We start from the raw sequence: 13413 nt of genomic DNA, 5'->3' as shown, positions 1-13413 counted from the left end.
AACTTATTCAAACTCGGACCCAACTTTTCTTGGATTCGGACAGAACTTTGCTCATGACATTAGGAAAGAAAGTTGCTCAAAACTGCTACTGAATCTTCTCTAAAATGACAGTCTAATGTTCAAATTATGCTGTTTAGTGATGGTCTAGCTTGTTTGTGTGATTTTTTTGGTCTAGCTTGGGAGCCGTATTGTAGGGCAAGGAGGTGAGCTGAAAGGGCTCTCATCCATGGCCATTACAACCCTTTTTATGGTCATTTATCAGCCATAAAAATATTTATTATTTAGCAATGAAGTTATTAGACTCGTGAATAAAACGCAAATTGTAGTCATTAAAATTTATAAAGAAAATAGTGAAGAAACTTTTCTTAATCTAGTTTAATTATCTCAATTAAGTGAGAAATTTATCTTCAAATAATCTCAAATACACAAGTCGACTAAGCCTTGTACACCATGAAGTCAACACCGACGAATTAATGGTGTATTTAGGGTAAAAAAATAAGATTATATTATTCTAATTATAGACCGGATATATGAGAATAAATGTCATACGAGGACAAGCACGAAATTTCTCACATTTTTATAGTATATATACAAAAGTCTTGATAGAATACTCTAAACTTTTAAAATATACAAAAATAAATAATAAAAATATATATTGAATACACCGGAAGTTAGAAAAACATTTTTTCTTTAGTAGATCTCTTCTGAGAGACCGATCTAACTTTACTTATATTTACAATAATAAGTAATACTTTTTTTAGTTGATCTCTATTCTCGTTTGGTTACGATTATTCGATATCCAGTTGAATTAACATAACATTTTCTACAAATATGTTTCAAAACTTAAATTAGAAAATTTAGTGTACATATATCTAAACAAATAAAGTTATAAAAAGTTAAGCTGATGTAATCATCCAGTTCACATGAATATTAAGAATTAATAATGAGTGAGTAATGTACATCAACTTACCATTGAGAATCTACAAGCTGAACTAACTCTCTTCAAATGAATACACCAACCAGTCATTACCATTTTCCACTCTAAAAAATCCGTTGCCTCGACTGGTAGAGAATTAGCCCTGTGAAGTTAATGTGTGAGCAGCAATAAAAATTGGTGATGACGATGTGAGAGGTACTACAAGAACTATACACCGACTCTTCCTGGTACAATTTCAGGTTCATACCGTGTTCTTTCTCGTGAAATGGGTCTCATTCATAGAAGAAGGCTTCCCTTGAGAAGATGATTTAAGGCCAGATTCATCACCAATTTCTTGTTTTCGCGACACCAAATCAATCACAAACTATCTTTCTTTCAGTGTTCAGAATCCAAACTTGTTCTTTACAAGATGACCCCGGGTTCTTGATCACTATGCTCCCTCAACTCCATTTGATACTTTGCCTTGATCCACCTCAGCTCTTGCCTAATCTCATTCTCGCCATCCTCTCCTAACTCAATTTCCTCAACCATAGTTCTAATACTAGCATATTTATCGTCTCTTGATTGCTCAAAATCATCATGGGTGTTACTAAAACACAAACTGAAATCAGGGTTGTTTTTTTGACCCCATGTATCAGTGTGGCATGTGCCATCAGATTCACTCGACCACATAGGTGCACCATCTGTAAAATTTTGTTCGGATGCTTCAGATTGATATGTAATCTCCTCAAAACGGCCATGTATAGCACCGCATTTGTGTTCAGAACATTCAAAAATGTGCTGACTCTTTCCTGGCTTGTAGCCAACAAGAGAAACATCTGAAGCACAATTCTGGCAGCAACTGTTCATGCTACGTACTCTTTTCCATTCCGGTACCAAGGAAGCAATTTCATTATCTATCATTTCTACTATTTTATTCACATCTTGATCCATGATATCCAACTCGGAAACCATTTCAGTCGCAACACTCACAGCTGTGTCAATTTCAATATCAAAAGGGAAATATATGTTTCGAACACGACCTGCAATGACAAGTTCATTGTCACAAAAAAAATAAATAAATCCGCCCAATAAATGCACCAAAATGAAGAAAATGGAACTTCTACACTTTGATTAAAATGACCCTAAAACTTACCTTCTTTATCTGCAATTCTGAGTTTCAGAAAGATATCATCCTCAGATCCCTTACTACTTTTTATAGTAATATCTACATTTTGCAAGTGACCATCCTCGGGGTTTTTGAAAAAATCATGTTCATGTGCTTCATATTCGACTGTGTGGTAATCAAAATCATTTTCTTGTTCATAACTAAGATGATGTGAGTAACCATTGACTGATGAACTCGTGGTACTATGATGAACACTCGAGAGCGTGCGCCTTAAAACCGGACTTATTTCATTGTAATCTCTATTATAGTTCCATGGCCTCAAATCATGAGCATAATCGTCGATTTGGAGGAAGGGGTCATTCAGAAGCTCCCATGCTGAATGTCTGTCAGAGGCTGTTGCTAAACATTTCTCAACAAATAGGCGTACCTCAGGATCTTTAACTTTGTAAAGTGCATCCGGTTTTTTTCCCTGAGATGAAATGAAACCTCTCTAAATATGATCCCTTATCGATAGATTTTGAATTTACGGAAAAGAAATATGTATGGATCTTACTGATATCACTTTCTTGTAGATTTGAGCTGGATGGCTGCATTCGCTGTAAGGATATTCAAAAGTCACCATTTCCAAAATGCACATCCCAAACGAATAAATATCAACTAGTTCATTGTATTCCTCTTCATAAACCTCGGGAGCCATAAACTCCGGTGTTCCTGATTATATTGATCATATTAAAAGCCAAGAAACGAAAAACGTATAAAACAAGATTTCCAGCAATCAAACCAATTCATCACTTTCGCTAAATATATTGGATGAACTGAGTCCTTGGCACTTTATTAATGGTTAATTATGGTTGGTGGCACCCATACAGCTCAAATCTTTAAAACAGACAACAAAATAACCGAAACTCCAACTTTCAACCATTGGATACTTGGATTATATAAGTAACCACATAGAACGGCAAAGACAATAATTGCTCTCAAATGCCTGGTTTCGATCATTGCATAATATACGTACGGCAAATCCCAAATGCAATGTTTCAATTGTTGTATAATAAAAAAACCACAGGGAATGACAAAACAATTGCCCAAGCAGATATATATGACATAAAACAAGATTTCAAGAAGCTTTAACGAAATGGAATCATACCTACACACCGCGCAGCACAAGATTTCCGAAGAATTGCAGCAAGGCCAAGATCACCAATTTTTACTTCACCTTGATTCCCATTAATAAAAATATTGTCACACTTGAGATCTCTATGAATGACTAGAGGATCATGATTGTGGAGATAAAGAAGACCTTGCAAAATCTGCCTACACCAGTGCTTTATTGCTCTGATATTAACCCTCTTATGTTTCAGCCTATACCTATAAATTGTAAAATTTGTGAGGTCCCATAAATCCTATGTATATGAAAAATCAAAGAACTCAAAAATCAGATTATCTAATGAGTTCTTACTCTCTCAGAGTGCCAGAAGTGAACATTTCTGTAACAAAATTGATGTTCCTATTGGCAATATCAACCCAAGAAGTGTAGAATTTCATAATATTACTGTGTTTTAAAGTCTTGAGTAGATGTATCTCACAATAGAGTCTTTCAAGATCTTCAGGTCTTCGCAAGAAATCATAAAGTTTCACTTGATTCCAAGCTACTTCAATCCCTTCATGCTCATCAAAAGCTCTATAACTGTAACCAAATTGAATAGATTAAACTAGCCCATAATTAAAATTCTTGGGGGGCGCATCTTATGCCAATATATTTAGCATCAAAATTTTAGTACTGCTTTTTTCAAAAGCCAATGCAGGGATTTTAGATACATACACAGTCTTTGAAGCTCCTTTACCAAGAACTTCATCGTACTGCAATCAAGAACAGAAAGGACAGAAAAAATGAAACTCAGAAATTCATTAGTAAAAAGTCAAACTTGGGAAACAGAAACGAACAGCAAAACATCAAAAAATACAAAACGGAAAGAACCAATGACAAATAAAATTAGCATACCCTTCCATATCTTCCAGTGGGATCAACCTCAACAAACTCAGAATCATCAAGACCAAGATCCATGACACCACTCATATCTTCTAAATTCGATACAATTTCAAAACACTAATCTTATCTTATTTCTCTTACGAAAAGAGAGAGGGAGTAAAAGTAGGCTCCACAATCAGGAATGAGTACCAAGAAATCAATTATTATCCCAAAAATGGTATCTAAATTTTTGAGAGAATGAAGAGGCATAAAGGAGCCCAGTAAAAGGACAATGCTTTCCTCCCCACAAATGATAGTCAAATCTACCGCTCCAAAACCCAAATCCAGACAAAAAACCTCACTTTCTTGCTTTTCTGCTCCTTTAGATAATGCAAACTTTTTCAGCTCATCACGAGCTGTAAAATTGATACTAATAAAAAAAAAAACACGCACACAGCGTTCACCTCCTAACGTGTGTCTGTCTGTCTGTCTGTCTGTCTGTGCGTGAAATTTTCAATCACAAAGACGAGCTGAAACAGGTTGGAATTAGAAAGAAACAATTAAATAAAGATTGATTATTATAACATTGGTATTGGGAAATTTTAAGGAGAACAAAAAGAAACTCAGATCAATTTTCTTGGTCTTGCCGAGTGGATAAAGCTCTGGATCTCGTTCTCCGCTCTTTTGCTCTGATCGAGTCTCATTTTATATATTATAATTATAATAATATGTGTATGCATATTAATTAGCATAATAAATTTATGGATAATTTTATTTCGTTGGCATTTAAAACTCTAGAAAGATAAGAAGAAATAGCAACAGACACTGTACATGTATAAAATAATTACTATTATATATAAAAATCATTATCATAGTAATTTATTTTTCCGAAAGTATATATATTGTGATCAGATTAGAATTTAAAGGGATGATAGACTTGTCAATAGTATTCTTGAACGGCTAGACTTGATAGACTACTAAAAACCGTAAGTATGGAAACTGTTCGGCTTGACTAGTGATGAATTATATTTGACAGTTTAACAATAAACGGCTTGAAATAAAATTTGCAATAATATTAAATGTGTAATGAAATAACACAAGTGTTTTTAAGGATGTTCAGAGATAAAACTCACATGTTACTTCTTCTTCAACACAGGAAAGTTTTAACTGAAATATTTTTGTTTTACAACGTCTTGTAACAATCCACTTCAATTAAGACTTATCACTACTTAAATAAAACTGTTAGTGATCAATTTACAACTCTGAATATTTAAGAACTCTCGGTTCTCGGAACACCAAATACAAAACACAACGGTTAGACTTGACAATTAGAGTTGGATACAACATCACATAGTGATTCTTGAATGATATGATGTATTCTGATAAGAGTGTGCTAAGTGAGCAATAAATATTTTGATCGTTTAAAAATGTTAAGAAATCTTGTGATAATGCAAATTGTAAAAATGCGTGAATTCCAAAAGAGGTTCTTTGAGTCTACGTCAATATATTTAAAGTTAGGAAGCTTAAACCCTCATATATGATTTTCAAGTATCACTTGTACCATTTTCGACAGAACAAATTTGTCTTTATTAGCATTGTACATTGTAATAAATACCATTAAAAGTCTCATTTGCTTTATCGTCTCGTAGCTCATAACTTCTGAAAAATGGTTTGACTTAAGTCACTTTGGGAAAAAATCTCACTTTATGTGTTAGTAATGTACTTTTACTATAAACGGTAGTCTCTGGGAGGTTTAAAAAATTGATTGTATTTAATAAAAAGAGGTAAGAAGATAGATGATTTGTAGTTGGTGATGAATAGAGCACCGACTTCACATAGCAGTCAGAAACCTGAAAAACAATGTATCGACTGGTTTCTTGCAACATCTCGATATTTTTATTTTGTCGATCAGCAAAACTTAGGGTAAAATAAATATTCTAACAATACATTATTATTATTATTATTATTATTATTATTATTATTATTAATTAATTAAATAAATAAATATTGTGAAATAATGATATTTTGAATCATAATATAATATGATGTTTATTCTTGTAAAGATATGATTTAGTAAAAAGTAATAATAATTATTGTTTCAAAAAAATAATTATTATTATATTGAGATATAAAAATAAATATATGATATTTAAACTCCATTGTTTTGTAAATGTGTTTCATCTTTACCCTTTGGTGTATAAATTGATAATATTAACTTTTGTTTTTTCTAAATAATTTTGTTAATAACTCTCAAATTCCTAAATTATATTGCCAAAAACTATTTCTAACAAAAACTACTCAATGATTATCATTAATTTTTTTAATATCCATAAATATAAAATAAAATACAAATAAAAAATAAGAAAATTGTAAATTAACCTGAATACCACTACTTTTATTTCATCTTAATATATTCATTATTATTTTATATTTTTCAAATAAAAAGACGTTCATTATTATTTTTATAATTAATCACATGTCTTTTTACTTTTCTATAAGATAGAAAAATTAATTCTTTCAATTAATCATAATATTCAATATAAAGAAATATGAAGACTATCTTAAAATAAAATGTTATTTATCAAATTTATTGTTTAAATATTATTTTAAAATTATTTGTTAAAAAATGAGCTTAAATTAATTAATGTTAAGATCGTTTGATTGATTAGAAGTGTATTGAATAAACAATCACATTAGTTTGTCCAAAAATTCAGTTTGGTTAACAAACATTGAATTTGTAATGCTCGTTAAGTCAATATCAATTGGCTAATCAGATAAGTTCTTGCGGAAGGAAGCTAAAGTGAAAGATTGAATATTCAAAAATGGCTAAGGGAGAAAAATAGTTGGGTTATCAAGGATAAGCTGACTTAAATATAAATAACACAAAGATGTTTCTGGATTTTCGTAGATTTGATTAACTCCTATGTCGCCATCTTCTTCCTTGTACGAATGATGTCACTAGAAGGCTTTGGAAATTATAATTTTTTAACAACTCGATTAAGTACGGTTTTATCACCGCCTAAGCAAAACTCTTAGTTTAGCTTACTTATATAAACAACAATGAACAATACGGTAACTGTCAGTTTACAAGTATTTCAAAATGAAAAACTAAGCACAAATTGATAGTCAATTATCAGATATAATACTTAAGCATGTGCTAAGAAATCTTGAAAAATGTGAAAACTCGAGTTCAATTCAGCCTTGCAATATTTCATGCATTAGGAATAAATGTGAAGAATGTGCTCTCTCCACTTAATCACCATTATTCTAAATTGAATTGACCAAGTTGTAATAGTAAAATAAAAGATGATTAAAAGTCACTTGACCCATTGTTTAGCAGCCTCGCAACCAAAAAAAATACAAGGATGCAACCTTCAAATTCAAAAATTTAAATAAGACACATGCAGCTGGTTTGGAGGAGTTGTAACAGCTGATTTAAGATCCATTAACAGTCATTATTGAGCGGTAACACCTGCCTATTTAGCTAACTATTTTCACCTATAAATAGTGGCCCAAGATTGAGGGAAAACATAACTAAAGCATCACCAAATTCTTGCAATTTTCGAGCATCAGAGTGTGTTATATTTCAAACAAGAAGTGTTACGGGAATTACGATATTTCAGTGGCGTCTTGAAGCCAATGTTATGACATTTCAAAGTATAATTCTGATTAGTTTTAAATTCCATTCACTATCCATTTCGAAGCCCTTTCAGTAGGCAATCTTCCATCTAAGATCGAGCCATTTCAGCAGCTATATTTGAGGCTAAATCGTGTAGAAAATTCGTTGAAGCCCAGTTTTTTCCATCGCGAAGCTTTGCAAATAGCCAAGTTTGAGGCATTCCAGCTGCATCCGTGTTCGGATTTTCGCATAGTTATTCCCTCATTTTTGAATATAATAATCAAGTAAGTGGACTTATATAAATGTTTAAAATAATAATCTTCTTGTTTTTGTAAATTCAACCGTATACTACTCGGTTCATGTCATTTGATTTTGTATAAATTTTGTTTTGCATGATTTCTTTTGTTATGTTATGAAAATTTTAAAATGCACTATTAGAATCCCTAATGCGGTGGGTTATAATAATCGATATATGACATCACTCCCTTAGAGAAGTAACAATTAGAGACTGATCAGTATACCATGGATAAATAGATCAATAACTGAGTCTTGTATAAGTTTATACTTCAGTTATAATATGATGACTTGTTTCAAATTCTGTTTGTCTCGTCTTGATTCATGTTGCTACATGTTTTGCGATATGTCACCTTGAACTCATATTATTTGTATATTTTGATATTATTGTGTATTATTGACTCCCACATGCTGATTGTTTCCCCAAAACACTCACCCTCATTATTTACCTCCCCAAATAAGAGCGAAGATCAGTTGGAAGATGATGAACAACACATGTTTTGAGGTTGTTGATCAAGTTGGAGACATGAAGTGTCAAGGATGAACTTAAATTTTATTTTTTGGAGACATGAAGTGTCAAGGATGAACTTTAATTTTATTTTCTATTATGTTATCGATTCCGTATTTATATTATGTACTGTAAAAACAGTCTTGATTTATGTAATAGACTAGATTTTGACTAATTTATGTACAACATGTCTTGTTGTTTAATGATTTTAAATTATTAAACAACGCCGATGACGTGTCTCGTTTTGAGATGTAACAAAAGCAAATGGACTATTGAAAGCTTGAATACCTAAACTTATGCGATGATTCCAGAGAATTTAACTGATTTGCAAGTTCCTCTATTTATATACTTGGATTCAACGGTTAGTAAAATCAAATATTGTACCCATTCCAAATATGGTAGTCGCTAGTCCCGTCTTTTTCACATCAATGTCTTTTCTGACATTTCGTACACAGTAGGTAGTGTTAGCGGATTTCTGACAAATTAGAGTATGTTGGTACTGAAGACTCCATCTCGTAATTCAGTTTTGTAATTCTGAATAGTTTAATTGATTATTCAGATAATGTTTCTTCATTAACTCAACTTTCTTTTAGTGTAATTGGTTTTCAGCTATCAGTCTAGTAGACATTGATATCAGTTAGATTTCAAACGTATTTAGTCTTATACTTTCAATTTTGCTGATATTCAATTCAGTCTAGATTATTATCAGTTCAATTTGGTTTAGTTTGTTAAATCACTAAAATTTAATAAATCTAACAATTAATTTTTAAGATTTAGTATATATCAACATAAAATAAATAGAGTAAAAATATTTTGAAGTTAAAAATTAGCGAAAATTTTTAACGCCCCTTTATTTTTATATATAGTTTAGTTATTTTATATACAAAAAATTCATGCCTGGCTATTCAAATAAGTTTTTTTTTTTTGTTATCATACAAATATATTACATTTCAGTTTTTTTTTTTATAAATCAACATTTTATAATAAAGGAAGGTAACGAAATGTATGAATCAAGAAAAGAAAAAAGGAAAGTATTGGATGAAGGTAATATTGTCAAAGAAAAAAAAAATTAAAAATCAAAATTTTTGTATTTAATAAAGAGTAGGTCTCTTGTGAGACGGTCTCACGAATCTTTATCTGTGAGACGGGTCAACCATACCGATATTCACAATAAAAAGTAATACTCTTAGCATAAAAAGTAATACTTTTTCATGGATGACCCGAATAAGAGATCCGTATCACAAAATACGACTCGTGAGACAGTCTCACACATGTTTTTGTCTTTAATAAAACACGTAGTGTGAATATCATTCCTCATAAAAATCAATGGAAATGTATTTTACAACAATATAATTTTTGAAAATTAAAATTAAATAATATATATCGTCCATTGCATCTGGCACACGGATTCGCTATATCACATAAAATATATTGATCGGGTTGTAATGTCAATTTCTCANAAAAAAAAAAAAAAAAAAAAAAAAAAAAAAAAAAAAAAAAATTAGTTAGGCCAACGAAGTCTACCTAGTTGGCCTCCTAAAATATGTGAATTGTGCTGGTAATTTCTCAACTCAACAAAATTATGATACGACATCACGAGTTACGGCAAGTTGCGAGCCTACCCGCTATCCCGTTTGAATAATTATTTAGATTAATAATAGAAAATTCAGACATTGTCAAGCATGTTAGAGATGTTCCTAACAACAATTACATCGTATTTTCCACAAAATTGGTTTAATTTGACCAATCTTAATCAAATGTAATACTTTTTCTCGAGAGAATGATAATCTTAATATTGGAAAAAGCAAGCTGAAATGTGCCTTCACATGGTCAAATGTGACAAATATCACGATTGACTTGATATTATTGAATGGCTCCGCCAACCCCACACACTATTTCTTTGATAAGAATTGCCTACGACAAATTAAATTCGTCCAAAGAAATTTTTTAAAAAAATAAAATTAATTAATTAATAAACTTGTTGTCAAATGGGTTGTGGATTTTCTTATTGTTTGAAAATCTTATATTGAATATTCCACAAAATTAAAAATGATCAAAAATTATTTTTTGAACTCGATATGAGTTCCTTATGTTCAAGCTTGACAAAGTTGAATTTAGACTATCAAATGATAATTTCAAGTTCGACTAATTATTAATTAATGACTTGTGATGAAATTGCAACTCGTAGTTGTTGAGAAATAAATCAATGCATAAAATATACATTTTAAAAATTAAGACTAATATAATAATTCTAATAATATTGATTTTTTTTTTTTATCAAAAAAAAATTTGAGCTACTCGAATTCAACTCGAAAATTGTATTTCATTTATTCAAACTCGACCGTGTTTTGACGGAGTCCCTTGCGTAATATACGTACAATTATTGGTAATAAAAAGTTATCCTTTCAAATTTTGTTTTACATTATTTGTGCCAAAAGTTGTTGCATGCAACTCTTTACTCGTCTGAATAAATGTGAAGAATATGAGAATAGCAGCTTTAATTGAGTAAAATCAACTTGATTTGTTGGGAGCGATTATTTTGCCAGAGAAGTTGATAATCGAAACATGATATTTGATTGTTATTTCATATACAAGATTTGAATCGTACTATTATCACCAACAATAACTTTTAATAGATCAGTGATAAGTGCTAGATTTAACGTTAATTACAATGAAAGCCAGTGTTACATTTTTAATTTTTATTGATTATAGGGGCATAATTATTGGAGGAAATATTATCGGGGAATAGTAATTGTCTTTGCTATACAAACAATTGAGACGTTTCTCAAAGTCTATTGTATGATTTATAATATTTGAATCACATTATTATCATCGGCTACCGTTTATTATAAAATGAATGTCAAGAGTTCAACATTACACTATTTGAGTTCATTCGAGTTCCTGAACCCAAACTCAGGTGAGGAGCTGAATTATTTGAGGGAGAGCTTGAATTGAAAGTTGTTCCATTTTAATAAAAGAAGAAAAAAAAATTAATATTTTTCAATAATGTACATAAAATTTTATTATTATATAAAAATATGATCATCACCATAATCGGTATTGAGCTTTTGAAGGCTCGAATTTATGAGAAAAAAATCATGTCATTCATGAACAAGTTTTGGAATATAATATGATCTTGAGCTAAATTTTTTGTTGGATCGAGTGTTCGTCACAATATCAAAAGCCATTTTATAGTGAAAAATAATACTTTGAATATTTAAAAAATATTTTTCATAAGTCGGATCGAATCGGATAGGAGATTAGTCTCATATTAACTCGTGAGATGATCATACATAAGTTTTTGTGATACATATAATATAATATGATATCTATGTAGACAATTTTGATATATTGCACACTAACCTGCACATTTATATGACCATCGATGAGGTGACACTCACATTAGATGTACATTTTTCTATGTTTCACCATATCTAATAGGTAAATATCACCTCATCGGTGTTCACATAAGTGTGCAAGTGTTGGATCTCGGTTTTCTACACGCCCAAACGCAGCGGAAGTTTTAAAATTTTATTTTATTTTGACAATCAAAATATATATGATAGGGCGTTCGTATGGTTTTCATAAACATACATAGGATGTTAGAAAATTTATACCTTTGTGAATTAATTCACTTGGCTCCAACTAATCCGGTATAAACGGATTAGCTCTTGATGAATCCCTACGAACTTTCTTCAAGAGACTCCTTTCGTTTCGTTTAATCAGGTCCACGACTGAATTGCTTGATCCCCTTCCAAATTGCACTAGAAATATTAGAAGAGATTTAACGTAGGAGAAGATTATTTGAGAGACGGCTCAAAAACCTTTCTCAAAAGAAGGTGGTCGATTTTTTTCTTTCTTTGGAGGAGTGGTTTTCGAAAATAATGGTTGTAGTAGGCTAGGGTTATGACTTGCAACCCCTATTTATAATTAAGTCATAGCCTAATTACATAATTAACATTAATGGGCTTGATTTAATTAATTGGGCTAGTCCAACTAATTTAATCAAGATCAATTAAAACTTTAAATTAATTATTATGTTGGACTTGTAGTACCCACCATATTTAATTTATTAATTAATCAACTCAACTTTTGAACTTAATAAATTAAATACATTATAAATTCAACATTTGAATTTATTGTTTAAATTATAAATTCAACCACTTGAATTTTCATCACCTCCAAAATTTAATATTTAATAAACCCAACATTTGAGTTTAATAAATTAAATTCTCAAATTTTATAAATTCAACTCCTTGAATTTATTCTCTCAAAATTTAATTATCATAAATTCAACTCCTTGATTTTACTATATAATATAAATTCAACTTCTTGAATTTATTCTCTCAACGGGAACAAACGATCCAGTGCTTGTGTGACCCTCAGTGGTTCAGGGATACAGCTAGCCGTGAGTTCACAACTCTTTGTGATTCTGGACATAATCTTTTATTCGGACTTACCCTAGTTAGCCCCATTCTTTTCATCAACACTTTGATCAAGAATGTCAGAACTCATTTCTGATTGCACCAATCGGATCATGGTAAGAGCGTCTAGTAGCATCGCCCCATGATCCCCTAGGTATCACTGATAGTGGCTGCAAGAACCAGCCGATTATGATTAACGTACATTACGGTCCCTTCATCTCATATATCCCGATCGAATCTGCAACCATTGGTTCATCGAGGGTTGCATATTAATTCGATAACTATGTGACAACTATAAATAGTGGCATCGCATGTACCGTTCGAGAACTCCTTCTCTAACGTACATCTCATACTCTGGCCAGAGATTCCATGCACTATAATTTCATCAGATCACATAGGATATCCACACCCGCAGGTGAGCGGTGAATCCCCGACTACAATGCACTGGCTCCTATATGTTTCGCAATTGTACCCAACCTCGCCACCTGATGACTCTCCTGGAGCCTGTAAACGAGTCAAAGCACAGCCCTAGCATATAGAGCCTCAGTGTTGTC

At 31.3% G+C, this 13413-nt stretch overlaps 1 protein-coding gene across 1 annotated transcript; it reads right to left on the bottom strand.

Moving 5' to 3' along the window:
• Positions 1-941: 941 nt before the first annotated feature.
• On the bottom strand, positions 942-4704 carry LOC140962796 (probable serine/threonine-protein kinase WNK9). The gene is made up of 6 exons (XM_073421809.1): positions 4048-4704; positions 3505-3732; positions 3193-3413; positions 2599-2756; positions 2073-2514; positions 942-1959 (listed from the first exon to the last, which is right to left on the bottom strand). Exons 1-6 carry the CDS (start codon positions 4092-4094, stop codon positions 1340-1342), a joined length of 1716 nt encoding a protein of 571 aa, XP_073277910.1. The 5' UTR covers positions 4095-4704; the 3' UTR covers positions 942-1339.
• Positions 4705-13413: the final 8709 nt, after the last annotated feature.

This window comes from Primulina huaijiensis, chromosome 2 (genome assembly GCF_012295235.1).
Source record: "Primulina huaijiensis isolate GDHJ02 chromosome 2, ASM1229523v2, whole genome shotgun sequence".
Taxonomy (NCBI): domain Eukaryota; kingdom Viridiplantae; phylum Streptophyta; class Magnoliopsida; order Lamiales; family Gesneriaceae; genus Primulina; species Primulina huaijiensis.
This window is presented reverse-complemented; position numbering and strand designations above follow the sequence as displayed.

What these genes read in the sequence shown, in the direction of transcription:
- LOC140962796 (XM_073421809.1), bottom strand. Translation starts at nt 4,094, where the DNA reads ATGATTCTGAGTTTGTTGAGGTTGATCCCACTGGAAGATATGGAAGG. An exon ending in ACTTCTGGCACTCTGAGAGA is followed by an intron (nt 3,414 to 3,504) that starts GTAAGAACTCAT and finishes TACAATTTATAG; the next exon opens with GTATAGGCTGAAACATAAGA. An exon ending in TTGTGCTGCGCGGTGTGTAG is followed by an intron (nt 2,757 to 3,192) that starts GTATGATTCCAT and finishes CAATATAATCAG; the next exon opens with GAACACCGGAGTTTATGGCT.